Source organism: Bos indicus x Bos taurus, chromosome 3, assembly GCF_003369695.1.
Source record: "Bos indicus x Bos taurus breed Angus x Brahman F1 hybrid chromosome 3, Bos_hybrid_MaternalHap_v2.0, whole genome shotgun sequence".
Lineage (NCBI taxonomy): Eukaryota > Metazoa > Chordata > Mammalia > Artiodactyla > Bovidae > Bos > Bos indicus x Bos taurus.
In genome coordinates, this window is record NC_040078.1 from 8,215,568 (window position 1) to 8,239,739 (window position 24,172).

Genomic DNA, 24,172 nt, shown 5'->3' on the forward strand with positions numbered 1-24,172 from the left:
AGACTTCTTAAACAACTTACTAATGCACACTGTTAATCTCCAAAATGGGGATATAATACATGGTTTTTTAGATATAGTCAACCTCTGAATCCTCTTTGGGAAGCAACATTTGTCCATTAGGGAACTAGTATTTTTTTAAAAAAATACTCTTTAGGGAATTCCCTGGTGGTCCAGTGGTTAAGACTCCACACTTCCAATGCAGGGGATTCAATCCCTGGTGGGGAAATAATCCCACGTGACTCAAGGCATGGCCAAAAAAAACTACTCTTGGGATCTAGACTCAATTTTGTTTTGACTGTGACATGCCCCCACCACTAAAAAATATCTTTTTAGTTAGTACCCAATGTCTGTGTATATATATCTTATATATAAAAGTTCATGAAACAATAAGCAATATTTATCAACACCTTCTGTGTTATATTCTGTACGGTATATTCTATTTAAAGTTCTTTTTTGTTGGTAGCAACCCACTAAATAGATTTTCTACCCACGGAGTCAAAAAACACTAATTTAGACTTTCTTGTGTCCTAGGGATATCAACATATCATATTCTAAAAGCTCCCCTAGGGCAAAAGCAGAGTCTTCAGGTCTCACACTTTCCACACATGACTGCATCAACACAAAGAAGCCCACACTTTAAGAAAGCTTCAGAGAAAAATTAGAGCCTGGAAAAAACTCAAGATGAGAAGATGTCCCTACCTCAGGTGTCAAACAGCTTCTACCTAGATAAGATTAGGAGTCAAAGAGGCAAACAGTTGCTTGCTTATAAAGGAATAGTTCAGTTCAGTTGCTCAGTTGAGTCCAACTGTTTGCGGCCCTGTGGCCTGCAGCACACCAGGCCTCCCTGTCCATCACCAACTCCTAAAGCTTGCTCAAACTCATATCCATCGAGTCAGTGATGCCATCTAACCGTCTCATTCTCCCCTTCTCCCACCTTCAATCTTTCCCAGCATCAGGGTGGGAAATGAGTCAGTTCTTCGCATCAGGTGGCCCAAAGTATTGGAGTTTCAGCTTCAGCATTACTCCTTTCAATGAATATTCAGGAATGACTTCCTTTAGGATAGACTGGTTGGATCTCCTTGCAGTCCAAGGGACTCTCAAGAGTCTTCTCGAACACCACAGTTCAAAAGCATCAATTATTCAGCGCTCAGCTTTCTTTATGGTCCAGATCTCACATCTATACACGACTACTGGAAAAACCATAGCTTTAACTAGACAGACTTTTGCTGGTGAAGTAATGTCTATGCTTTTTAATATGCTGTCTAGATTGGTCATAGCTTTTCTCCCAAGGAGCAAGCGTCTTTTAATTTCAAGGCAGCAGTCACCATCTGCAGTGATTCTGGAGCCCAAGCAAATAAAGTCTGTCACTGTTTCCATTGTTTCCCCATCTATTTGCCATGAAGTGATGGGATCAGATGCCATGATCTTAGTTTTCTGAACGTTGAGTTTTAAGCCAGCTTTTTCACTCTTTTCTTTCACTTTCATCAAGAGGCTCTTTAGTTCCTCTTCACTTTCTGCCATAAGGGTGGTGTCATCTGCCTGTCTGAGTTTATTGATGTTTCTCCCAGCAATTTTGATTCTAGCTTGTGCTTCATCCAGCCCAGCATTTCGCATGATGTACTCTGCATGTAAGTTAAACAAACAGGGTGACAATATACAGCCGTGACATACTCCTTTTACAATCTGGAACCAGTCTGTTGTTCATGTCTGGTTCTAACTGTTGTTTCTTGACCTGCATGCAGATTTCTCAGGAGGCAGGTCAGGTGGTCTGGTATTCGCATCTCTTTCAGAATTTTCCACAGTTTGCTGTGATCCACACAAAGGCTTTGACATAGTCAATGAAGCAGATGTTTTTCTGTAACTCTCTCGCTTTTTCGATGATCCAATGGATGTTGGCAATTTGATCTCTGGTTCCCTTGCCTTTTCTAAATCCATTTTGAACATCTGGAAGTTCTTGGTTCATGTACTACTGAAGCCTGACTTGGAGAATTTTGAGCATTATTTTGCTAGCATGTGAGATGAACGCAATTGTGCAGTAGTTTGAACATTCTTTGGCATTGCCTTTCTTGTGGATTGGAATGAAAACTGGCCTTTTCCAGTCCTGTGGCCACTGCTGAGTTTTACAAATTTGCTGGCATATTGACTGCAGCACTTTCACAGCATCATCTTTCAGGATTTGAAATAGCTCAACTGGAATTCCATCACCTCCACTAACTTTGTTCACAGTGATGCTTTCTAAGGGCCACTTGACTTCGAACTCTAGGATGTCTAGCACTAAGTGAGTGATCACACCATCGTGGTTATCTGGGTCCTGAAGATCTTTTTTGTATAGTTCTTCTGTGTATTCTTGCCACCTCTTCTTAATATCTTCTGCTTCTGTTAGGTCCATACCATTTCTGTCCTTTATTGTGCTAATCTTTGCATGAAATGTTCCCCTGGTATCTCTAATTTTCTTGAAGAGACTGAGAGCTCTAGTCTTTCCCATTCTATTGTTTTCCTCTGTATCTTTGCACTGATCGTTTAGGCTTTCTTATCTCTCCTTGCTATTCTTTGGAATTCTGCATTCAGATGGGAATATCTTTCCTGTTCTCCTTTGCTTTTCGCTTCTCTTCTTTTCACAGCTATTTGCAAGGCCTCCCCAGACAGCCATTTTGCTTTTTTGTATTTCTTTTCCATGGGGATGGTCTTGATCCCTGTCTCCTGTACAATGTATGAACCTCATTCCATAGTTCATCAGGCACTCTATCTATCAGATCTAGGCCCTTAAATCTATTTCTCACTTCCACTGTATAATCATAAAGGATTTGATTTAGGTCCTACCTGAATGGTCTAGTGGTTTTCCCTACTTTCTTCAATTAAATCTGAATTTTGTAATAAGGAGTTCATGATCTGAGCCACAGTCAGCTCCTGGTCTTGTTTTTGCTGACTGTATAGAGCTTCTCCATCTTTGGCTGCAAAGAATATAATCAATCTGATTTTGGTGTTGACCATCTGGTGAGGTCCATGTGTAGAGTCTTCTCTTATGTTGTTGGAAGAAGGTGTTGCTATGACCAGTGTGTTCTCTTGGCAAAACTCTGTTAGCCTTTGCCCTGCTTCTTTTTTTACTCCAAGGCCAAATGTGCCTGTTACTCAAGTTATCTCTTGACTTCCTACTTTTGTATTCCAGTCCCCTATAATGAAAAGGACATCTTTTTTGTGTGTTAATTCTAGAAGGTCTTATAGGTCTTCATAGAACCATTCAACTTCAGCTTCTTCAGCATTACTGGTTGGGGCATAGACTTGGATTACTGTGATACTCAATGGTTTGCCTTGGAAACGAACAAAGATCATTCTGTCATTTTTGAGATTGCATCCAAGTACTGCATTTCAGACTCTTTGGTTGACTATGAGGGCTATTCCATTTCTTCTAAGGGATTCCTGCCCACAGTAGGAAATATAATGGTCATTTGAATTAAATTCACCCATTCCAGTCCATTTTAGTTCACTGATTTCTAAAATGTCAATCTTCACTTTTGCCATCTCCTGTTTGACCACTTCTATATATGCTAAGTCACTTCAGTCGTGTCCGACTCTGTGTGACCCCATAGACAGCAGCCCATCAGGCTCCCCCGTCCCTGGGATTCTCCAGGCAAGAACACTGGAGTGGGTTGCCATTTCCTTCTCCAATGCATGAAAGTGAAAAGTGAAAGTGAAGTCGCTCAGTCGTGTCCAACTCTTAGCGACCCCATGGATTGCAGCCTAACAGGCTCCTCTGTCCATGGGATTTTCCAAGCAAGAGTACGGGAGTGGGGTGCCATTGCCTTCTCCGCTTTTTTTTTTTTTTTTTTTTTTGACCACTTCTAATTTACCTTGATTCATGGACCTAACAGTCCAGGTCCTATGCAATACTGTTCTTACAGCAACAGACTTTACTTCCATCACCAGTCACACCTACAACTGGGTGTTGTTTTTGCTTTGGCTCTGTCTCTTCATTCTTTCTGGAGTTATTTCTACCCTCTTCTCCAGTAGCGTATTGGGCACCTACCAACCTGGGGAGTTCATCTTTCAGTGTCGTATCTTTTTCCCTTTTCATACTATTCATGGGGCACAGTGCTTTCAAAAAAATAAAGGTACAATGCTTTACAGAAAAATTGAGTCCTACTGGGTGGTGGTGATAGGGGGATACTCTCTAGCATATCAGAGACCCTGTCACTTCCTACTCTCTTTCATCAATTCCACCCTCCACTCCATTAGATTTTTTTTTTCTTTTAATGTATGGGTAGCTATGCATTTACATGAATATGAATGTACAGGGAAAGTTCTGGATGTGATCTTGGAGAGACAGCAGTGAGCAGTCCTAGAGAAAGATCTTAGTTCCCTGCCCAGGAACTGAACCTGGGTAGCCTGGATGAAAACCAGGAACCCTAGCCACCAGACCACCAGGGGATAGAGCCCCATTAGATCTTCTGGCAGCACAACTGTCAAGCTCAGAGTGCAAGAACTATGGACTGTCACAGAGAACAAAATCCTGTCCCACTCAGAGCCAGGACTTGCTAGAAGAACAAACAAAAGCAGATTTAAGGGCTTAAGAAAAGCCCTGACTGAGTTCTGACATTTTATAAAATCTCTTCCTCTTCCCTCCCCCCATTCTGAGACAAAAGCAAATATATGGCAAGTCCCTGCCTGAGCCAGGATGCCAACAGAGGAAGCTGATCAGCTGATTCTATTGGAGAGCTTTGTTCCGTGGAATAAGAAGTCATTAATGGAAATGCTCTCCCTCTCTCCCCGCTCCCCGAGGGAAGTGAAGTCATTTTGAATCAAACTGAACACTGCTCCAGGGAACAGTTAATAGATACACTTAATTTAATAGATCATTTAGTCTCTCGCTTTTCTGATTCCATTAAACTGTCTATTGGACCAGACTAAAATTCAGAAAGTGCTTGTCTCTAAGCTCTAATGTGGAAGTTACAAAAGGTCAAATTAAGGCAAGAACATCCAACTGCCAGATGGCTCAGGGTGAGAGAGAATGGAAAACCATAAAGAAGGAAGCTGTAATTATCTTCCTGACAAAGGAAGCAAGACCAGGGGTAGGGAGACCACAAAATATAAATCTTAAAGTGCTGTAGGAGAGATTGATCCCTGAGCTGGGGCAGGTTTGATTCCTTAAAAAAAAGGGGACACCAGTTTGAACTGACCCCAAGCTCATGTAGGAGGCAACTTGGACAGAGTTCAGCTGTCAAAAGATTTCTAAACCCAATATTGAGATCCTGGACACTCGGTTTCTTGTTGAAGTTGGTCCCATTCTAATAGTTCAAAACAAATAACAAAAGCAGTTAACATAATCCAATATCAAGTTAATAATAATCAGTATATTTGACTCCAGATATGTCACTTTGTCTTGATGGGAAGATTAAGACTTCCCATCAAGCAGTAACTATGTTATCTAGTTCATAAATGAACCTCCAGTGTCTACAACAGTGCCTGACACAACAGGTAACAATTTCTGTCTGATAAATATGCCTTCTATGCCAGATATGTGGCCTGGCTTAAGGGGTCTCTTTTAGTAATGACCCTCTTAAAACTGGAAGAATTCACGGAGATCCTGAAAGCATCTGTCAGGTCTATGTCCAGTGCTCAGCTACATCACCAGCTGTGCTGCCTGGCAGTGCCCAGGCAATCTAGTTTAGCTTTGTCCAAGAGGCCCTTGAGCAAACATCCAGCACAACTAACTTTAAGAACAGTACTAAACCCAGACCAGAAAAGAGAATCCTCTGAGCCTCTCCATTCCTTGCACCTAGAAAATGTACAAGTCTACAATTAACTTACCAAGTGTCGGATCCCATTCCAGGTGTGATACATGAGAGGGAAGACAAGTGCAAATTTGGCTGTGTGGATCAGTGCTGGCCCCAAACACAGGGACTTCACAAATTCCAAATGAGACTCAAAGCTCCCAGGGACCAAGAGGGCTGACAAGCCAAAAAGAGAGACTCCTGAGGAGAAACAAAGTAAGTCCATCACAGCGGTCCATCAGCTACAACCAGTAAGACACATAAAACTGGTTTCTATGACAGTCCCTAGCACTTCACACAATTCTAAACCAATTTAAAATGGGGAAGATTTAAACTAATGTTCACATGTGTAGTAGGAGATAGGCTCCATGGAATCTGACTCCAATCTCTTAAAATTCAGAATATATATTTTAGCATCTTAATCCTTCATCCCACATTGCTCTCTATAAAAACTTTACCTACCACTTTAGACGTCACCTCTGCTGTATCTATATCATCTCAGTAAGAAAAAATAAAAACAGTATACTCGGTTCAAGAAAAAGACTGAGAAAAAAAAATTTTTAATCAATCAAATCTCTACCATACAAAAATTTAACTCAAAATGAATCAGAGACCTAAATGTAAGAACTAAAACCATAAAACCAAGAAAACACAGGAGTAAATCTTTAGGACTTTGGATCAGCAGTGGTTTCTTAGATACGACACCAAACCAGAAGCAACAAAATAATAAATTGGAGTTCATCAAAATTAAACACTTTTGGGGGCCATTTCTCCGTTAGTCTGGAAGGACGCTGATGCTGAGAATAACTACCATGGCTTTCAGTTCTTTGACGAAACTTCAGATTGTTGGAGCATTCACTGTATTCCGGGGGTGCAGCTTTCTGTAAGTTTGCTGTGGCTGAAGCAAGAAAGCAAGCATATGCAGACTACTACAGAAATTATGATTCCATGGAAGATTTTTGAGATGAGGAAGGCTGGTATCTTTCAGAGTGCAAAGTGATTTCACAATGTAAAAAATTTCTTTAGGTTGAGTTCCATGGAAGTTTTGTCACTGAACTGTAATCTGAATTACAAAACTATGACTTAAGAATAATGGAATAATTTGTGTTGATAAATCAACAAATACTATGGAAAAAAATAAAAAACTTTTGTGCTACAAGCAATGCCAACAAGAAAGTAAAAAGACAACATATACAATGAGAGAAAATTTTTGTACATTGTTATGTCTGATAAGGGACTTGTATACAGAATATATTAAAGACCCTTATAGCTCAATAATAAAAAGGCAACCTAATTTAAAAACAGGCAAAGGATGTGAATAAATCTCTCTCCAAAGAAGTAAAAGGTCCATAAGTATATGAAAAGATGCTCAATACCATTAGTCACTAGGGAAATGCAAATCAAAACTATGAGAAGCCACTCCACACCCACTAGAAGGCTATACAGTTAGTGCTCCACATCCATGGGTTCTGCATCCAAATGAACTTTTAGTCCCATACATCCGTTCCCTTCCCTGTCTACTCCCCACTTCCTCTCACTATATACACACACCTGGGAGTGGCTGGTGATCAAGCTAATGACCAATGGCCAATGATTAATCAATCTTGCCTAGGCACTGAAGCCACCATAAGCTACAGGATTTGGACAGCCTCTAGGTTACTGAACACAAGGATGTGCTAGGAGGGTGGTGTGCCCAGAGAGGGCATGGAAGCTTCATACACACTTTGCTCTCTGTTCCTGTGTATTTAGCCCTGTGTTATCTCCTCCATTGGTTTTTATTTTGAAAACCAGTATGTCTAAATAAAGTGTCTTCCTGAGTTATGGTGAGCTCTTCTAGTAAATTATCAAAACTGAGGACCGGGTCATGGGAACCCTGGTTAACAGCTGCAACTTTATATATATAATTCTCAAAGTCCTAGCAAGGCATTATAAGCAGAAAAGGAAGTGATGATACAGTAGCTAGTGAGAAAGTTGGAACTGAACTCAGAAATATCCAAAGTTTGTGCTTTTTCTCTACACTGTCTCAGTTGGGAATGACCAGGGTGTAACATATCACATCTAAGAATCAATAACTCATGTCCCATCTCATGAAAAGCCCAGAAAAACAAAACAGGGATTTCAGAGTTCCACTAGTTACTTTATAATCTGTCAGTTCTTTGGCTTTTCCAGAAAAGAAGTGATTACCTGAGCAGGTTTGCCTATACAGTCAAGTGACCTCTCACTGAAGTTCTGATTTTCAATCCGACCTATTTTTAAAGACTATCCAGAATATTCAGGACCATTCTTCTTCCCATTCAAGTTAACTGTACAATTTATTTACAGCTGCGTTCTTCTAACGTATCTGTTGTTTGGCACTCATTCATTTCATTGCTGTACGTTGCATTTTGATTACCCTTTCCCAGTCTTATTCACATTGCAGCTTCAACTATGCCATTTTTAAGGAATTTATCTAATTTCACCTATATTTTTACACTGTTGCTATGAAAAATCACAAGTATTTTAATCCCTTACAGAACCTAAGCAATGGAAAAGTGTTACTGGCTTCTTTTTCCATCTTTTAAAGAACTGCTTGTAAAGTTCTTCCTCAATAAATTCTATTTAAAGTCAAACTAGTGTCATCATGCTTTTTTAGTTCAACATGCTCTTTAGAGTATCAGCCACAAAATCTCTACAGTATGAATAAACACCTAATCATGGATTTGTCTAGCCCAGCTTGTTCTGTTACTGAAACAAATGAGAACATAAACCTTTTTTGATTTCTTATGGGATCAAGTTCCACCTTTTTTGATTTCTTATGGGATCAAGTTCCAACTTCTCGACACAGCGGTCAAAGTCCTTTACAGCCCAGGACACTTCCCAGTCTTATCTTTTGCCACTTTTTCCATAACACAACTCTTAAACAAGTCCATCTAGTTATCATGATCCAATCTTATCTTCTGCCACTTTCGTAACACAGTTCTTAAACGAGTAGATCTACTTATCATCATCCAAGATTTTGGATGCTTTGCAAACCCTGTGCCTTTGCATCCGGTGGCTTCTCTGTCGGAATACAGAGAAGCCTCCTCTACCTCCGTTTCATGAATTCTCCCACTCGTTCTTCTTTCAAGATCTCTGACTCCTGCAGAGTTGGTCTCACCTCTGGGACCTCATATCTCTATTAAAAAATTATCCCAGTGCATTACAAATATTTGTCTTATTCCTTAGACTCTTTTACCCTTGAGGGTAGACGCTTTTATCACTATCCAATTTCTAATGCATGAAAGAAGATTAATTAGAAGTTAGGAGGAACTGGTTCCAAATAGGAAAAGGAGTATGTCAAGGCTCTATATTGTCACCCTGCTCATTTAATTTATATGCAGAGTACATCATGAGAAATGCTGGGCTGGAAGAAGCACGAGCTGGAATCAAGATTGCCGGGAGAAATATCAATAACCTCAGATATGCAGATGACACCACCATTATGGCAGAAAGTGAAGAAGAACTAAAGAGCCTCTTGATGAAAAGTGAAAGAGGAGAGTGAAAAAGTTGGCTTAAAGCTCAACATTCAGAAAACTAAGATCACGGCATCTGGTCCCATCACTTCATGGCAAACAAATGTGGAAACAGTGGCTGATTTTATTTTTCTGGGCTCCAAAATCACTGCAGTTGGTGACTGCAGCCATGAAATTAAAAGACGCTTACTCCTTGGAAGGAAAGTTATGACCAACCTAGACAGCATATTAAAAAGCAGAGACATTATTTTGTCAGCAAAGGTCCATCTAGTCAAGGCCATGGCTTTCCCAGTGGTCATGTATGGATATGAGAGTTGGACTATAAAGAAAGCTGAGCGCTGAAGAATTGATGCTTTTGAACTGTGGTGTTGGAGAAGACTCTTGAGAGTCCCTTGGACTGCGAGGAGATCCAACCAGTCCATCCTAAAGGAGATCAGTCCTGGGTGTTCATTGGAAGGACTGATGTTGAAGCTGAAACTCCAATACTTCGGCCACCTGATGCAGAGAGCTGACTCATTTGAAAAGACCCTGATGCTGGGAAAGATTGAGGGCAGGAGGAGAAGGGGACGACAGAGGATGAGATGGTTGGATGGCATCACCAACTCAACGGACATGGATTTGGTTGGACTCCGGGAGTTGGTGATGGACAGGGAGGCCTGGGTTGCAAGAGTTGGACACGACTGAGTGACTGAACTGACTGAGGAGGAACAAACATTTCTGAACTGACCACCATAAGCAAAGTGACTGACATGGTTGCATTCATTTAGCCTAAAAATCACTGGAAGGACAAGAGCAGTTTGTTTATTAGGTTAATAGTTTCCATTACTGGGCTTCGCTGGTGGCTGAGAAGGTAAAGAACCTGCCTGCAATTAAGGGAGACCCAGGTTTGATCCCTGGGTTGGGAAGATTCCCTGGAGAAGGTAATGGCTACCCACTACAGTATTCTTACCATGGACAGAGGAGCCTGGCAGGCTATGGTCCATGGAGTCGCAGAGCTGGGCATGACTGAGTGACTAAGACACTCACAGAAGCACCCACTGAGTGCTAGAGGATATGAATGGTAAATAAAGTAGATGCAGGGCCTACTATCTGAAGAGTTTACAGTCTAATCAAAGAGACAGATGTATAAAAAGCTGTGAAGAAACAGTGCAATAAGAACTATGAAGGAATAGTGTTGTGAAACTGAAAACTAATAACAGAACTAGAAACAAACCAGAGCTACTATTTTAGGTATGGTGGTGAGTAAAGTATCCTTTGAGCTGACAATTTTGTGGCGAGCTACAAAAGAAGGAACTAACCATATACTCTGTAGCAAGAGGTAGGAGTGGACATTTCAGATCAAGGGAATAAAACATGCAATGACTCTGGGATGAGAAAGAGTTTTACCTGTTCCAAAGAATTCAAAGACAAGTGTGGCCAGAATAGAGTACGAAAGGGGAGAATAGGCTGGATGACTTAGGCAAGGGCCAGATCAGGTAGAGCATTTTAGGTCATGGTGGAGAGTTGAATTTTAATCTAAGTGCAAAGGCAAATACTGTAATAGGAAGATCCTAAGTGTGACTTGATTCAATTTATTTTCAAGAGATTTTTACTGTTCTTGCTGTTGTGTGAAAAATAGATTGGAGGAGTGCAACAAGATTGCAATGATCACAGCTGCTGGGACTGACTTCATTTCAGGTCAAATGATCCAATTCTTCTCGCCATTTGGTCCAGTACACACCATCTTCCAAGAGACTACTGCTATCAAATTTATCATGCTTCTCATCCCTGTTTTCCTAAGTCAACACCCAGAGTGTAGTTTCTTGAAATCCCATCAACTCTGGAATAGGCATTATTAATATCTTAAAATGAGGAATTAACAGAGGCTTACTGGTAGGCTGCCGTCTATGGGGTCGCACAGAGTCGGGCACAACTGAAGCGACTTAGCAGCAGCAGTAGCAGTAGAGAGGTAACCAAGTTACTATATCATCCACCTAGCAAAAATCTGTTCCAGTTTTGAAGTAGGGACTTTCAGAATTTAAGGGAAACATGGTAACTACTATTCTACAGCAATCAGCTACTGTTACGGAATTAAAGGAAAAGGTTTGGGAAAAAGGGTATACATGCTAACAAATACAAGATTATTCAAAGGGGTAAAAACAGAAAAAAATAATTATTAAGTTCAGCTGTGAAAAAAATACATACAACTTTAGCCATACTTAGCAAACTAATATTTCTTTACACTATAGTCTATGAAAGAGTCAATATCCTCTTTTTTCATTCAGTAGCGATAAATATACTGAGATAATAATGAACTGTGTGTATACTCAGTCATGTCCTACTCTATGCAACCTCATGGCTCTATGCAACCTCATGGACTGTAGCCAGCTGGGCTCCTCCATCCATGGAATTTTTCAGGCAAGAATACTAGAATGGGTTGCCATTCAAGATCCAGGGGATCTTGCCAACCCAGGGATCAAACCCACATCTCCCACAACAGGAGGTGGATACTTCACCACTGAGCCACCTGGGAAGTCCAATAATTGAAACTATAGCCTAATAAATAAATTGTTCTTGTTCTTCCAGTGATTTTTAGGACTGAATCTGTTTTATAAACACCACCAAACTAAGCAAAAAGCATCAATCTAAAAGTTATGAGAGTCTAAGTAAGAAAAAATAAAGTAACTATGAATTTATAGTTAGAACAGGCTAATCCTAAAATTTATCCTATTATTTAAATGCAAGTATGTTAAAAATCAGAAACTGTACAGATTCTCAGACAACACCAATCATCCTTATACCTGGATTCCATTATTACTTTACTAACCACAGAAAAGGTAACACAGGAATAACAACATCGGATCTTAAGATAGGAGTTCCTATCCTTACTTGATTACCAACAAAACTAATCTAATTTTGAATCACAGACTTAGTTTTAGATAATTTCTCCAATGCCTCAGCAATAGCTTCCTCAATGCAGGATCCCTGTACTTGAGCCACTAGTCCTGTTGATGACCACTTCAGTAAAAACATACTCTATGGAAGACTAGGAGGGACCCCAAAGGATATTATGAAAAACAAATGCTGCAGCTGTATTTCATATTATATAAATAAACAAACAGAAATTGTGGTTTGTTACCAGGGTCTTTTTGAGAATGGAGAATGACTTAGTATTTCTGTACTTGATCAATTCCAGGTGACGAAAAATGGGTGTTAAAATGGATTTTCTGAAAGAATAAGGTTGATGATTAATCTTGGACTGTGTTTGGTCAATGTTCTGTCAGCCAGTCTATCTCCATTATATTTCTGTATCTGTTCTCTGTAATGTCAATAAATATAATATCAGGACGTGCTGGGAATAGTTTAAAAACTGGATAAGAAAAAATAAGAAAAATTTTTAAAAAAGGAAAAAAAAAACTGGTTAAGAAAAGAACGTGAGCATTGTGGGAACTCATAATTAACAGTTAAAAGAAATGAATAAACAATAAACTTCAACGGACTTATCGTTTTCTCTAAATTAAGCTGCTGGGTTGCAAAGGAGGCACTATCAAGAGCCACAGAAATAGCAAAGTTTTTCCAAGAAATAATGTGTGTATGTGTTTGTGTGTTCATACGCAGATAAAAACATACATACATACCTGCACTCAAGGCAATACCAGTGCCACGGTGGCAAATGGACATCGCCATGGGAAGAGACCAGCTGAAAAGAAACACACAAAGGCAATTTATAAGAGGAATAGAGGACACCATTGTAGAGAATCTATCTTGGAAAAGGAAATATAAACTACTTTGGAAATAGGCAACTATTTATCACAAACCAAAACCAAACAGCTTTCATATTCCTGTGTTTTTCACTCTCCAGTTTAAAAGTAAGAAAATGATTTATTTAAGAAGTCCCTCCCTTTTCTAGACTGCATCACTAACAGAGATGAGAAATTAATTAAGACTCAAATTCCTTTCATAAAAGAACATGGGTCGAAAACATCAATTAAAGTTGCATACAGTTAGAAAATAAACACTAGAATACAACCATCTGGGTCCTTCCTTTCCTCCAGTAGTAAGACAGAAGTAGAAGAAAACTTGAGTTTTATCTACTGTTTCATATAACATAGTCATCCATGAACTTTATTATTATATAACCAAAAATATCCAAATTGAGCATATCGTTCATTCCCTAGTAAATTACTTAGCCCAAATTTAAAAATCTAATTTTGCTGGATTTAGTATATGTTTCTTAAATCCACAGGTGTTTTGAAATACTCTGTCATCAAACCCTTTTAAAAATCATGTTCTCATCTGTCAATGCTTTTCCTTAGAAGGATAACCAATACTTGTATAATCTGGACCTAGTTCTCTTGCTCAAGAGAGAAATGGTTAGTAAAATGGAAAGAACAGGCATCTTTGGATAAAGTTAACATTCATCCTGGCAAGTCAGCTTAGATAGAGAATGTTGAGCATAATCAGACTACATAATCCATACACCAAAGGAAAGGAATTCCAGCAGATTGAAAAGATCATGAAAAGAAATTCTATGTAATAAAAATGGTCACAGTAAAAAAAGAAAAGAGCAATGTTTATGTAATAAAAAGGTCACAATAATAAGTGTAATAAATAATGTCTATGTAATAAAAATGGTCACAATAATAAGTGTAATAAATGTCTCTGTAAAAAAAACTCTACGTTAAAAAATGGTCACAGTATTAAAAAAAAAAAGAATAATGTCTAAAGAAACCAAGAAAACTGACTAGACACCACTCTAGGTTAACTCAGACTAACAAGATAAATATAAAAGGCAGAAGAAGAGCCTCGTAACAAAGGACAATCAGAGAACAATGGCATAATTTGATCAGAAGAATCAGGAGACTAAAACCCAGAATGAGCTGAGGCTTGCAAAAATGTCAAGGACAACAAAAAGGGGCTTTTAAGATTGTACTCAGGGAAAGCAAGCCTCCGAACTGGGGCTGACGATTTTATGTTAATGGATGACAGAGTGCAAAGCAGATTGCTCAACTATTTTATTTGTCAAAGAGAATGATTATCAGACAAAAAAAGACAGAACAAATATTGATTTGAGAGAACTGGGGGGAAAAAAAGTGGGGAAATTATAAGACATTACTTTGCATTCCAAATGCACTTAGGACTCCTGGCCAGATGAACTAAATCCCAAGAGCTAACACATGAAATATAACCACTGATCTTGTAATCTTTAAGAAATACTGAAATGGAAAATGGGAGTGATATGAAGTCAAATGTTAACCTAACTTTAAAAAATGGTTAAAATCATAGACTTGTTAGCCTAGTACTGAGCTGCTAAAGGAAATTTTCTTTTCTAAATAATCATGATAGTATTTCCAGTCCCATATGATCTTCTAGAATCTTGTCACTCCTCATCACACTGTATTTATATTTAGCCGCTTGACTCTGGGCAGAACTTCATGACTGACTGCCTCAAGATACAGAGCACAGATCTGGCACCGCATGACTTCCAAATCACTTGTGCTCCTTCTGTCCCTTCATCCTTCTTTCATGCTGTAAGGAAGCCTCAAATAATCTATGCAGAGAGATCAAGTAGAAAGATCAATGCAGAGAGAAAATGAAGGCCCCTCTAAAAGCCAGAATCAACCCAAGACATGTGAGTAAACGAATCTTCAAATTATTTCACCCCAGTTTGTGTTTTCTCATTGAGGCCTCAGAAATCATGGGGCAGAGACTAACAGGTCACCCCCACTATTTCCTTCTGAACATTATGTAAGAGTCTCGCACAGAAAATCAAGACTGATTCAACTCAGTTAGAGAAAAGTGACGATTAGAAGCCAGTAAGATTTCCTTTAGGAACATTTTTTTTCAGGAAACACTGAGATCCTTTTCAACACAGGTTATATCTTATTCACCTTTGTATTTCAACTTCAAAGAGTACCAGGCACACTGAGCAATTAACACACATCTCCTGATTCGAAGAGTGTTAATTCTTTTTCCTTTTTTTGACTGTTAGTAGAATGTTAACCAATAAAAAGCTAGAGACACAGGATATATGAATTTCAACAAGTGATCTAACAATCATACTGCAAACAATGCCATCAAAAAACCAAAAAGCAAAGAAGATACATAAATGGCCAGTTAAGTATATGAAAAGATGTTCAACATCACCAATCATTAGAGAAATGCACATTGAAATCACAATGAAATACCTCTTCACATTCATTAGGATGGTTATTATTAAAACAACAACAAAAACAGTAAATCACAAGTGTTGGTGAGGATGTGGAAAACCTGGAGCCCTTGTGCACACTGCTGGTGGAAATGCAAACAGTGCTACTGCCCCTAAGGTCAATACGCTGTTTTCTCAAAAAATTAAGCACAGAATTACCATAATCCAGCAATTCCACTTCTAGGATATACCCCTGAAGAATTGAAAGCAGAGGTTCAAAGAGATATCTGTGTGCCCATGTTCATAGCAGCATTATTCACAACAGCCAAAAGATAGAAACAATCCAAATGAATGGATAAGCAAAATGTGGTACATATGTACAATGGGATATTATTCAGTCTTAAAAAGAAATGGAATTCTGATAGATTCTTCAACACAGGTTAACCTTGAGAACATTATGCCAGATGCAATAAGCCAAATACAAAAGGAAAAACATCATGTGATTCTACTTTATGAGGTCCTGGTGGCTCAGCGGGTAAAGAATCCACCTGCAATGTGGGAGACCTGGGTTTGATCCCCAAGTTGGGAAGATCCCCTGGAGAGGGAAATAGCAACGCACTCCAGTATTCTTGCCTGCAGAATCCTTATGGACAGAGAACCCTGGTGGGCTACAGTCCATGGGGTTGAGAAGAGTCAGACACAACTGAGTAACTAAGCACAACATACAGGTAGTCAAATTTATAAAGATGGAAGCTCAAACGGTGGTTGCCAGGGGCCGGGGGAATGGGAATTACTGTACAGAGTTTTGGTTTGGGAAGATGAAAAGATTCTGGAGATGAAGAGCAGTGACGGCTGCACAACAACGTGAATGTACTTACTGCCACTGAACTGTACACTTAACAATCAATAAACTGGTAAATTTTGTTATGTATGTTTTACCACAAATTTTAAACAAGGATAAAAGGCAATCCAATATAAAAATGAACATAGGACTTGAATATTCATTTCTCTAAAGAAGATATACAGGTGGCCAGTAAACACATGAAAAGACGTTCAACATCAAAAAAGGTCATCAGGGGAAAAAAATAGGCTTAGATCTATTTTACATAGTTTATGGTAGAACTAGAGCCACTGTGCAGACTGCAAGGAGATCCAACCAGTCCATTCTAAAGGAGATCAGTCCTGGGTGTTCTTTGGAAGGACTGATGCTAAAGCCGAAACTCCAATACTTTGGCCACCTCATGCGAAGAGTTGACTCATTGGAAAAGACTCTGATGCTGGGAGGGATTGGGGCAGGAGGAGAAAGGGACGCAGAGGATGAGATGGCTGGATGGCATCACCGATTCGATGGACATGAGTTTGGGTGAACTCTGGGAGTCGGTGATGGACAGGGAGGCCTGGCGTGCTGCAATTCATGGGGTTACAGAGTCGGACACAACTGAGCGACTGAACTGAACTGAACTGTGCAGAAGATATAAGTTACAGTAAGTTCAATAAAGTAAGGGTCTTTCTGATAATATGAGAAATTTCCAAACTGGAAAAGGGTGATGTGAGTTTCTTGTCACTGGAGGCATGCAAGCCTAAGTAGACATTTGTTTATGAAAGTACTGCAGAGGAAATTTACTCATCTGTGGCTTTTAAACTTTTTTCTTTTTTTGAGTAGCACCCTTTCTTCAAAAGCAAAATCCTTAAAGTCAAGTTGCTTTGGTTATAGCCAGGTCTAAGGGCCTACAGTACAATCTGCATGTTGGCCAGCCCCACACAACTACCCACAGAAGTGGGTAGTTGTGATACTTAATGGAATATCCCAAGCCCCAAGCAGCACTCTTAAAACCAATGTGGTTGAAAATTAAATTAAAATCTAAGAACTCTTCCAACTCTAAATTTTTAAAATATTTTTCTAACATCTTTTAAAATGACTTGTTTTCCTGAAAATGCAATTCCCTATATATACTTTTGCTTTGATAATAACAATTTACTAAGAGATAAAGAATACTTCAGAAAGGCTAACTTAACCATATATTTCCATGCTACCTCCAAAAATTTATAAAAGTTAGTAACAGAAAATATGACTCCAGATATCTCAGGTATCTTTCCCAGACATATCACCTTGGAAACAGCCCCATGTTTCCTGCTATTTCTTTTCTTTTTTTCCCATGAGTATGTCTAGAGTTTCATCATCAGAAGAGCAAACAAAGTAGTTTAAGTCTCATCCCACTAGCTTATTATCATTTGTTAATATGACTTGTGAAAAAAGGCTTTAAATATAGACTCAAGGTAATTTGACAAATTCTTCTTCATTATAATCCTCCCCCAAATCTCTCATCTCTTAAAAAAAAGTTTTACCAGAAAGTAGCAAACACTTATTCATCTTCTTCTGTTTTAGTAGACTGTCCAATTTCTACAATCAGAATTATTTCAGGAATCTAGTTTGGAAAAAATCTGAAGGGTTGTGGTATTTGTGGAGGTGGTTAAAAAATGACCAGCTTCCCTGGCAGGAACTCAAGAAAATACGGTAGCAGAACTCAAGATGCTTTGCTGGGTTAGGAGTTTTTTGGGAAGACACTAGCATAACAGCCATCAATGCTACTTCTGAGGACAACAAATTAACAGAAATAGATGTACATATGTATATACTCATATATACACATGAACATGTGTGTTTGTGTGTGTGTGTTTGTACATATATATCATAGCCCTGTCAGGAAAAGTCTAGAAGCAATGATATCCTGTTAGCAGTGAGCACATCTAGCACCCAGATCTTGATTTCACAGGAGTCATCTTGAAAAATTTCCACCAGCCAAGTCTGGGACAATCTGAACATCAAAATAAATCAGAGTAATAGTGTAACTCTGGGCAAAACAAGAATTGTGAAGTAATGTGGTGGTGTGGTGGGGGGGGATACACACACACACACACACACACACACACATATATCTGTTCCTAGTTTCTGAACCCTTATCAGTGTGTATGTGTGTGTGTGTGTGTAAAACATATCTGTTCCTAGTTTCTGGACCCTTATCAATCTCCTCACTGATACGGGTGCTAGGAGGATCTTTTTATTTGGTCTTTGACTCTGGTTCCCAACACACAGTTCCTAAATCCCTTAGAATTTCCTGGGAGGTAAGAGTGACCTCTGTTCTAATGAGGTGACTCTGGATGGGGGCTAGTTGCCAGAAAGACCAACCCGTGACCAGAAGCTTGGACCTTTCTGCCCCACCCCCACCTCCATCCAGGGAGGGAAGGGCTAGAGATTAAGTTAATAACTGATCATGGCTACATGATGAAGCCTCCATAAAAATTTCCAAAGTACAGGGTTTGGTAAGTTTTCAGGTTGGTAAATAAATCCATATATCAGAAGGATAATGCACCCCAACTCCATGGAGACAGAAGCTCCTATGCTCAGGATCCTTCTAGACACAGAGGGACCTAAAAGGGCACCTGGCTATTCATCTGTATCATCTGTAATATCCTTTATAATCATAGTAAACTTAAGTAAATGTTTCCAAGTTTCTTGAGCCATTTTAACAAATTACTGAACCCAAGGAAGAGTTTGTGAGAACTCTTGATTTATAGTTGGTTAATTGGAAGTACCAGGTGGCGCTAGTGGTAAAAAACCTGCCTGCCAATGCAGGAGACATTAAGAGACATGCATTCGATCCCTGGGTCAGGAAGAACCCCTGGAGAAGGGAATGGCTCCCCACTCTGGTATTCTTGCCTAAAGAATCCCATGGACAGAGGAGCCTGGCAAGCTACAGTCCATGGGGTCGTGAACAGTCAGACCCGACTGAGCAACTAACACTTTCAGTTAGAAGTACAAGTAACAAGCTGGGATTGGGGATTGGCATCTGAAGTGGGAGGCAGCCCTGTGGGACTGAACCCCAACCTGTGGGGTTTGTGCTAATTCCAAGTAGTTAAACAACTAAATGTAATACATGATCCTCAGTTGGATCCTGGACCTATAAAGGACATTTTTGGGACAACTGGCAAAATCTGAATGGGATCTGAGGATTAGGTGATTAACACAGGATCAATGTTAGTTTTCTGACTGTGATGGCTATAGTATGGACAGTTTCCTCAAATTTAAGAAACATACACTCAAGTATTAAGGGACTGCAGCAGGCAGAAAGATGTCCACATTCTAATTCCTGAAACTTGTGAATATTTACCTTAAATAGCAATGGGGAATTAAGGTTGTAAGTGAAATTAAAGTTGCTAATAACCTCACCTTAAGATAAGAAGGCTATCCTGGATTATCTGGATGGGCCCAATATAATACAAAGGGTCCTTAAAAGTGGAAGGGGCTGGCAGAAGGAGGGAATCAGGGAAGAAATGTGACAATGAAGCAAGTTTAAAGTGATATGATGGGAGAACCTGACACACCACTGCTGGCTTTGAAAATGGAGGAAACGGGTTCCAAGCCAAGGGATTCAGAACAGCCTTCAGAAGCTGGAGAGAGCAACAAAACAAATTCTCCCCCAGAGCCTCCAGAAATGAACGCAGCCCTGCCAACACCTTAATTTTAGCCCTGTAAGACCTAAGCCAGACTTTGAACTACAGGACTGTTAAGATAATAAACGTGTTATTTTCAGTTACCAAGTTTTTGAGTACTTATGACAGCAGCAATAGAAACTAACACAGGAGTAATGAGTATCATCATCGCTGCACTTTTCAAAAATCATTCAGACATGTTAACACACTGGGAGTCTGCATAAGGGTATACAGTAACAGCACACTATTTCTGCAATATTTATGCAAATCTGAAATGATTTCAAAATAATTTCTTTTAATTAATAGGAATTACATTTTGATTTACCTCTAGAACTTTTACCTGCTACTACTAAATTCCCTGGTTCCAGAGCCCTTACCCGTAGATGCTGATATGGGGAGACAAAGGACGGTTTAAACTAGTGTTCTTACTCCAGAACCTCTCCATCTCTTCTTTGGCTGTGGTTCCCAAAGGAACAGCACTAAAATAAAACCAAAAGGTTTAAATGATTAAAAGTAAACTTGGTTTAAAATTTTACATAATAAAAAGTTAAAGGTAAGCTGGGCTAGATGAACCCATATATTAAGAAAACAAGTCTGTCCACTCACCTTATCTTTCTGCTAAGTACGACTCAGCTACTAATAACCTCAACCACCCAATGAGGTCATATTAGAGAGCAACTCTTCTTCTCAATCCCCCAACACCCAAGTACAGTAATGGAAGATTAACTTTCTTGTTGGGCAGCAGGGCAAATACAATATTTCAAAACCATTTACATATCACCCAGGTCATGTGTGATATCTCATACATTACCACCTGCTCTCATCTAGCTCTTCAAGACTCCTTTCCAGGTTCTCAAAAATTGAGAACTAGATTCAGTCCAGTACCTCTAAATAGTTTCATGATTTTTCTCGTCACTAGGCTAGGCTGATGAAACAGGAGAGTGAAAAAGTTGGCTTAAAACTCAACATTCAGAAAACTAAGATCATGGCATCTGGTCCCATCACTTCCCATGATGTTTCCCATCACTGGGAAACAGATGGGGAAACAGTGGAAACAGTGAGAGACTTTATTTTGGGGGGCTCCAAAATCACGGCAGATGTCGACTGCAGCCATGAAATTAAAAGACACTTGCTCCTTGGAAGAAAAGTTATGACCAACCTAGACAACATATTAAAAAGCAGAGACACTACTTTGCCAACAAAGGTCCATCTAGTCAAAGCTATGGTTTTTCCAGTAGTCATGTATGGATGTCAGAGTTGGACTATAAAGAAAACTGAGTGCTGAAGAATTGACGCTTTTGAACTGTGGTGTTGGAGGACTCCTCAGAGTCCCTTGGACTGCAAGGAGATCCAACCAGTCTATCCTAAAGGAAATCAGTCCTGAATATTCATTGGAAGGACTGATGCTGAAGCTGAAACTCCAGTACTTTGGCCACCTGATGCAAAGAACTGACTGATTTGAAAAGATCCTGGTGCTGGGAAAGACTGAAGGCAGGAGGAAAAGGGGATGACAGAGGATGAGATGGTTGGATGGTATCACCAACTCAATGGACATGAGTTTGAGTAAGCTCCAGGAGTTGGTGATGGACAGGGAAGCCTGGCATACTGCAGTCCATGGGGTTGCAAAGATTCAGACATGATTGAGCGACTGAACTGAAGCTAGGCTGAAGCCAATTCTTAGACAGCTATGTTCAACAATTTAATTTACTATGTACCTACATTAAACATGATCCATCCCCCTCAAGAAAAGTATTTCCCCAAATATTACTTACAAATTACAAAAGTTAAAAACAGTAACTTCATACTGGGAAAAAACTCAGCAAACATTTCTGTATTCAAATGGCCAAAGTTAAAATCACTGATAATGGGACAAATGACAGCATATGTCCCTGATGTGATATAGTGAGGATAAAACATCATTAATGTATTACTCCTGCCAAAAATGCATAACCTAACTCATTAGAAAACAATCAGACAAATCTAACTTGAGAAAAACTCTGAAAAATAACTGACCTGTATTCTTGAAAAAAGTCAATGTCATAAAAGACAAAAAAGGCTAAGAAATAGTTCCAGATTAAACGATACTACAGAAATAAGACAATTAATATAACATGTGAGCCTAATTAGATCCTGGAGAGGGGACAGACAGTCTGTTTGGGACAAATGAAAAATCTGAAAATTGACTTTATATCAAGTAAGATTAGGTCAAAGTTAAATTTCCTGAGTTTGATAACTGCATTTGTATAATTATTCTGTGTTTTATAAGATAATGTTCTTGTTCTTAGGAGAAATTAGGGTTTATTTTGCTGTGCTGTGAGATATGTGAGATCTTATTTCCCTGACAAGGGATCAAACCCATGCTCCCTGCAGTGGAAGTGTGGAGTCCTGGCTATTAGAACACCAGGAATTCCCTTAGGAGAAGTATTTGGAAGAGGTCATGATGTCTGCAGCTTAATCTCAAAGAATGCAGAGAAAATCATACTAATTAAATTGTGCTGAACCACACTAAATTATCAGTATTACACAAGTTTTGAGCTACAAAAATATAATTTCATATGGCACAACCAAAAATATAGAGTGGTATGTAAACACAGCAAAATGTTAACAACTGAGAATATAGGTGAAAGGTACGTAGAACTTCTTTGTACTATTTTTACAACTTTTCTGAAAGTACCAAATATGTCTACTCTCCCCCCGCCCCCACCCCAGGTGCATTGCTCAGCATGCAGAATCTCAGTTCATGGAACAGGGATTGAATCCAGGCCACCACAGTGAAAGCCTGCAATCCTAACCACTAGGCAACCAAGGAACTCCCTAAAAGTATGAAATATTTCTAAAATTAATAAAAGTTAAAGGGGGATTAAAAAAATAAGTAAAAAGTTATGCTGCAACTACTGAAACCCTCATGCCCTAGAGCCTGTGCTCTATGATAAGACAGGCCACTGCAGTGAGATGAGCCTGCACTGCAACTAGAGGAGCCCCTGCTTGCCACAACTAGAGGGAAGCCCTCACAGCAACGAAGATGCAGTATAGACAAAAATAAATTAATTAAAAAAAAAAAGTTAAGGGGTACTTCCCTGGTAGTCCAGTTAATAACTCCAACCTTCCAATGCAGGTGCACGGGTTCAATCCCTGGTCAGGGAAGTTCCACACGCCGTGGGGTGTGGCCATAAATAAATATTTTAAAGTTTTTTATAACAAAAAAAAACCATACAGGGGCAACTGCTGAGGTCAACAGACTAGAAATGAATACTGTAAGAAGAAACAGATTTAACTCCTGGGAGCTGCCCAAAATTAAAGGTTACAAGAAAAAGGAAGTACAAAAGGAAAAAAGACTAGACAGAAGAGAATTAAATATCAAGAAAGGAACCAAAAAATGGAGCAAATAAATGATTTTTAAAAAAGCAGAAAAGCTTAAAGTGAGGAAAATTAAGAAAAGACCAAAGATATATTCAAATTCCTTCTTTCTTCTACTACCAGGTAAGAAAACTAGAGACCATGGTCACTAAATTTTCAGCCAACCATCTACAATTACCTGCTTTCGTATATATCCCCAAAATCTCAGTCAAAAACCTACTGCTTTTCTTTGATGAGAAAAAGTTTAAATAATAATAATCTCCACAGATTTAGGAACTTACTTTCTGATACAGAGCTGAGGACTAAGGTGGGCACGGAGGCAGTGACGGCCAACATGTCTGCAAGATAAGAGAACCAATAGTCAATAAACATTTAGAGACCATTTTTAGTGTATCAACTTTAGTGTATCAACTTCTCTATTTTTGTACTGTGTAAGACTTTAGGGTGGAGGGGAAAATTAGGAATAAGATGAGAACAATGACAGTATCAGGATTTTGAGATTTATCTTCTAGTTGGAAAGCTACAACTTTAATAACTTGAGAATAATCACAAACATTATTTTCAAATGCAAAATAAGGTTTTAGCTAAACACAAATAATACAAGGTAGAAGAATAATCAGAATTGGTTAATACTCAACAAAGAAATATAGAAAGTGGGACTTCTCTGGTGGTCCAGTGGTTGACACTCCATGCTCCCAATGTAAGAGGCACAGGTTCAATCCCTGGTTAGGGAACCAGGATCCTACATGCCACAAGGGGCGGCCAAAAAAAGAAATATAGAAAGCAATTTTTTTCAAGCTAGGTCTTAAAGGAGGTGATGGTTAAAAGACAGGGTTTTTTCTGGGGGAAAAAAAAAAAAGGCAGAGGGACAGAATAAGCCACTGGCAACACCAAGAACTGTGTGTGTGCTGTGTGCTAAGTCGCTTCAGTCACGTCTG

General features: G+C 39.2%; 1 protein-coding gene across 1 annotated transcript in view; it reads right to left on the reverse strand.

Annotated features, from left to right (window-relative positions):
• Positions 1-24,172, reverse strand: part of SDHC (succinate dehydrogenase complex subunit C) — a 30,288-nt gene that overhangs the window by 1,263 nt on the left and 4,853 nt on the right. The window contains exons 2-5 of the mRNA XM_027527705.1: positions 23,516-23,572; positions 20,255-20,356; positions 12,877-12,938; positions 5,806-5,969 (exon numbers count right to left, since the gene is read on the reverse strand). Of these exons, the coding sequence (XP_027383506.1) occupies positions 5,806-5,969; positions 12,877-12,938; positions 20,255-20,356; positions 23,516-23,572 (385 nt within the window). The remainder of the gene's footprint in view (positions 1-5,805; positions 5,970-12,876; positions 12,939-20,254; positions 20,357-23,515; positions 23,573-24,172) is intronic.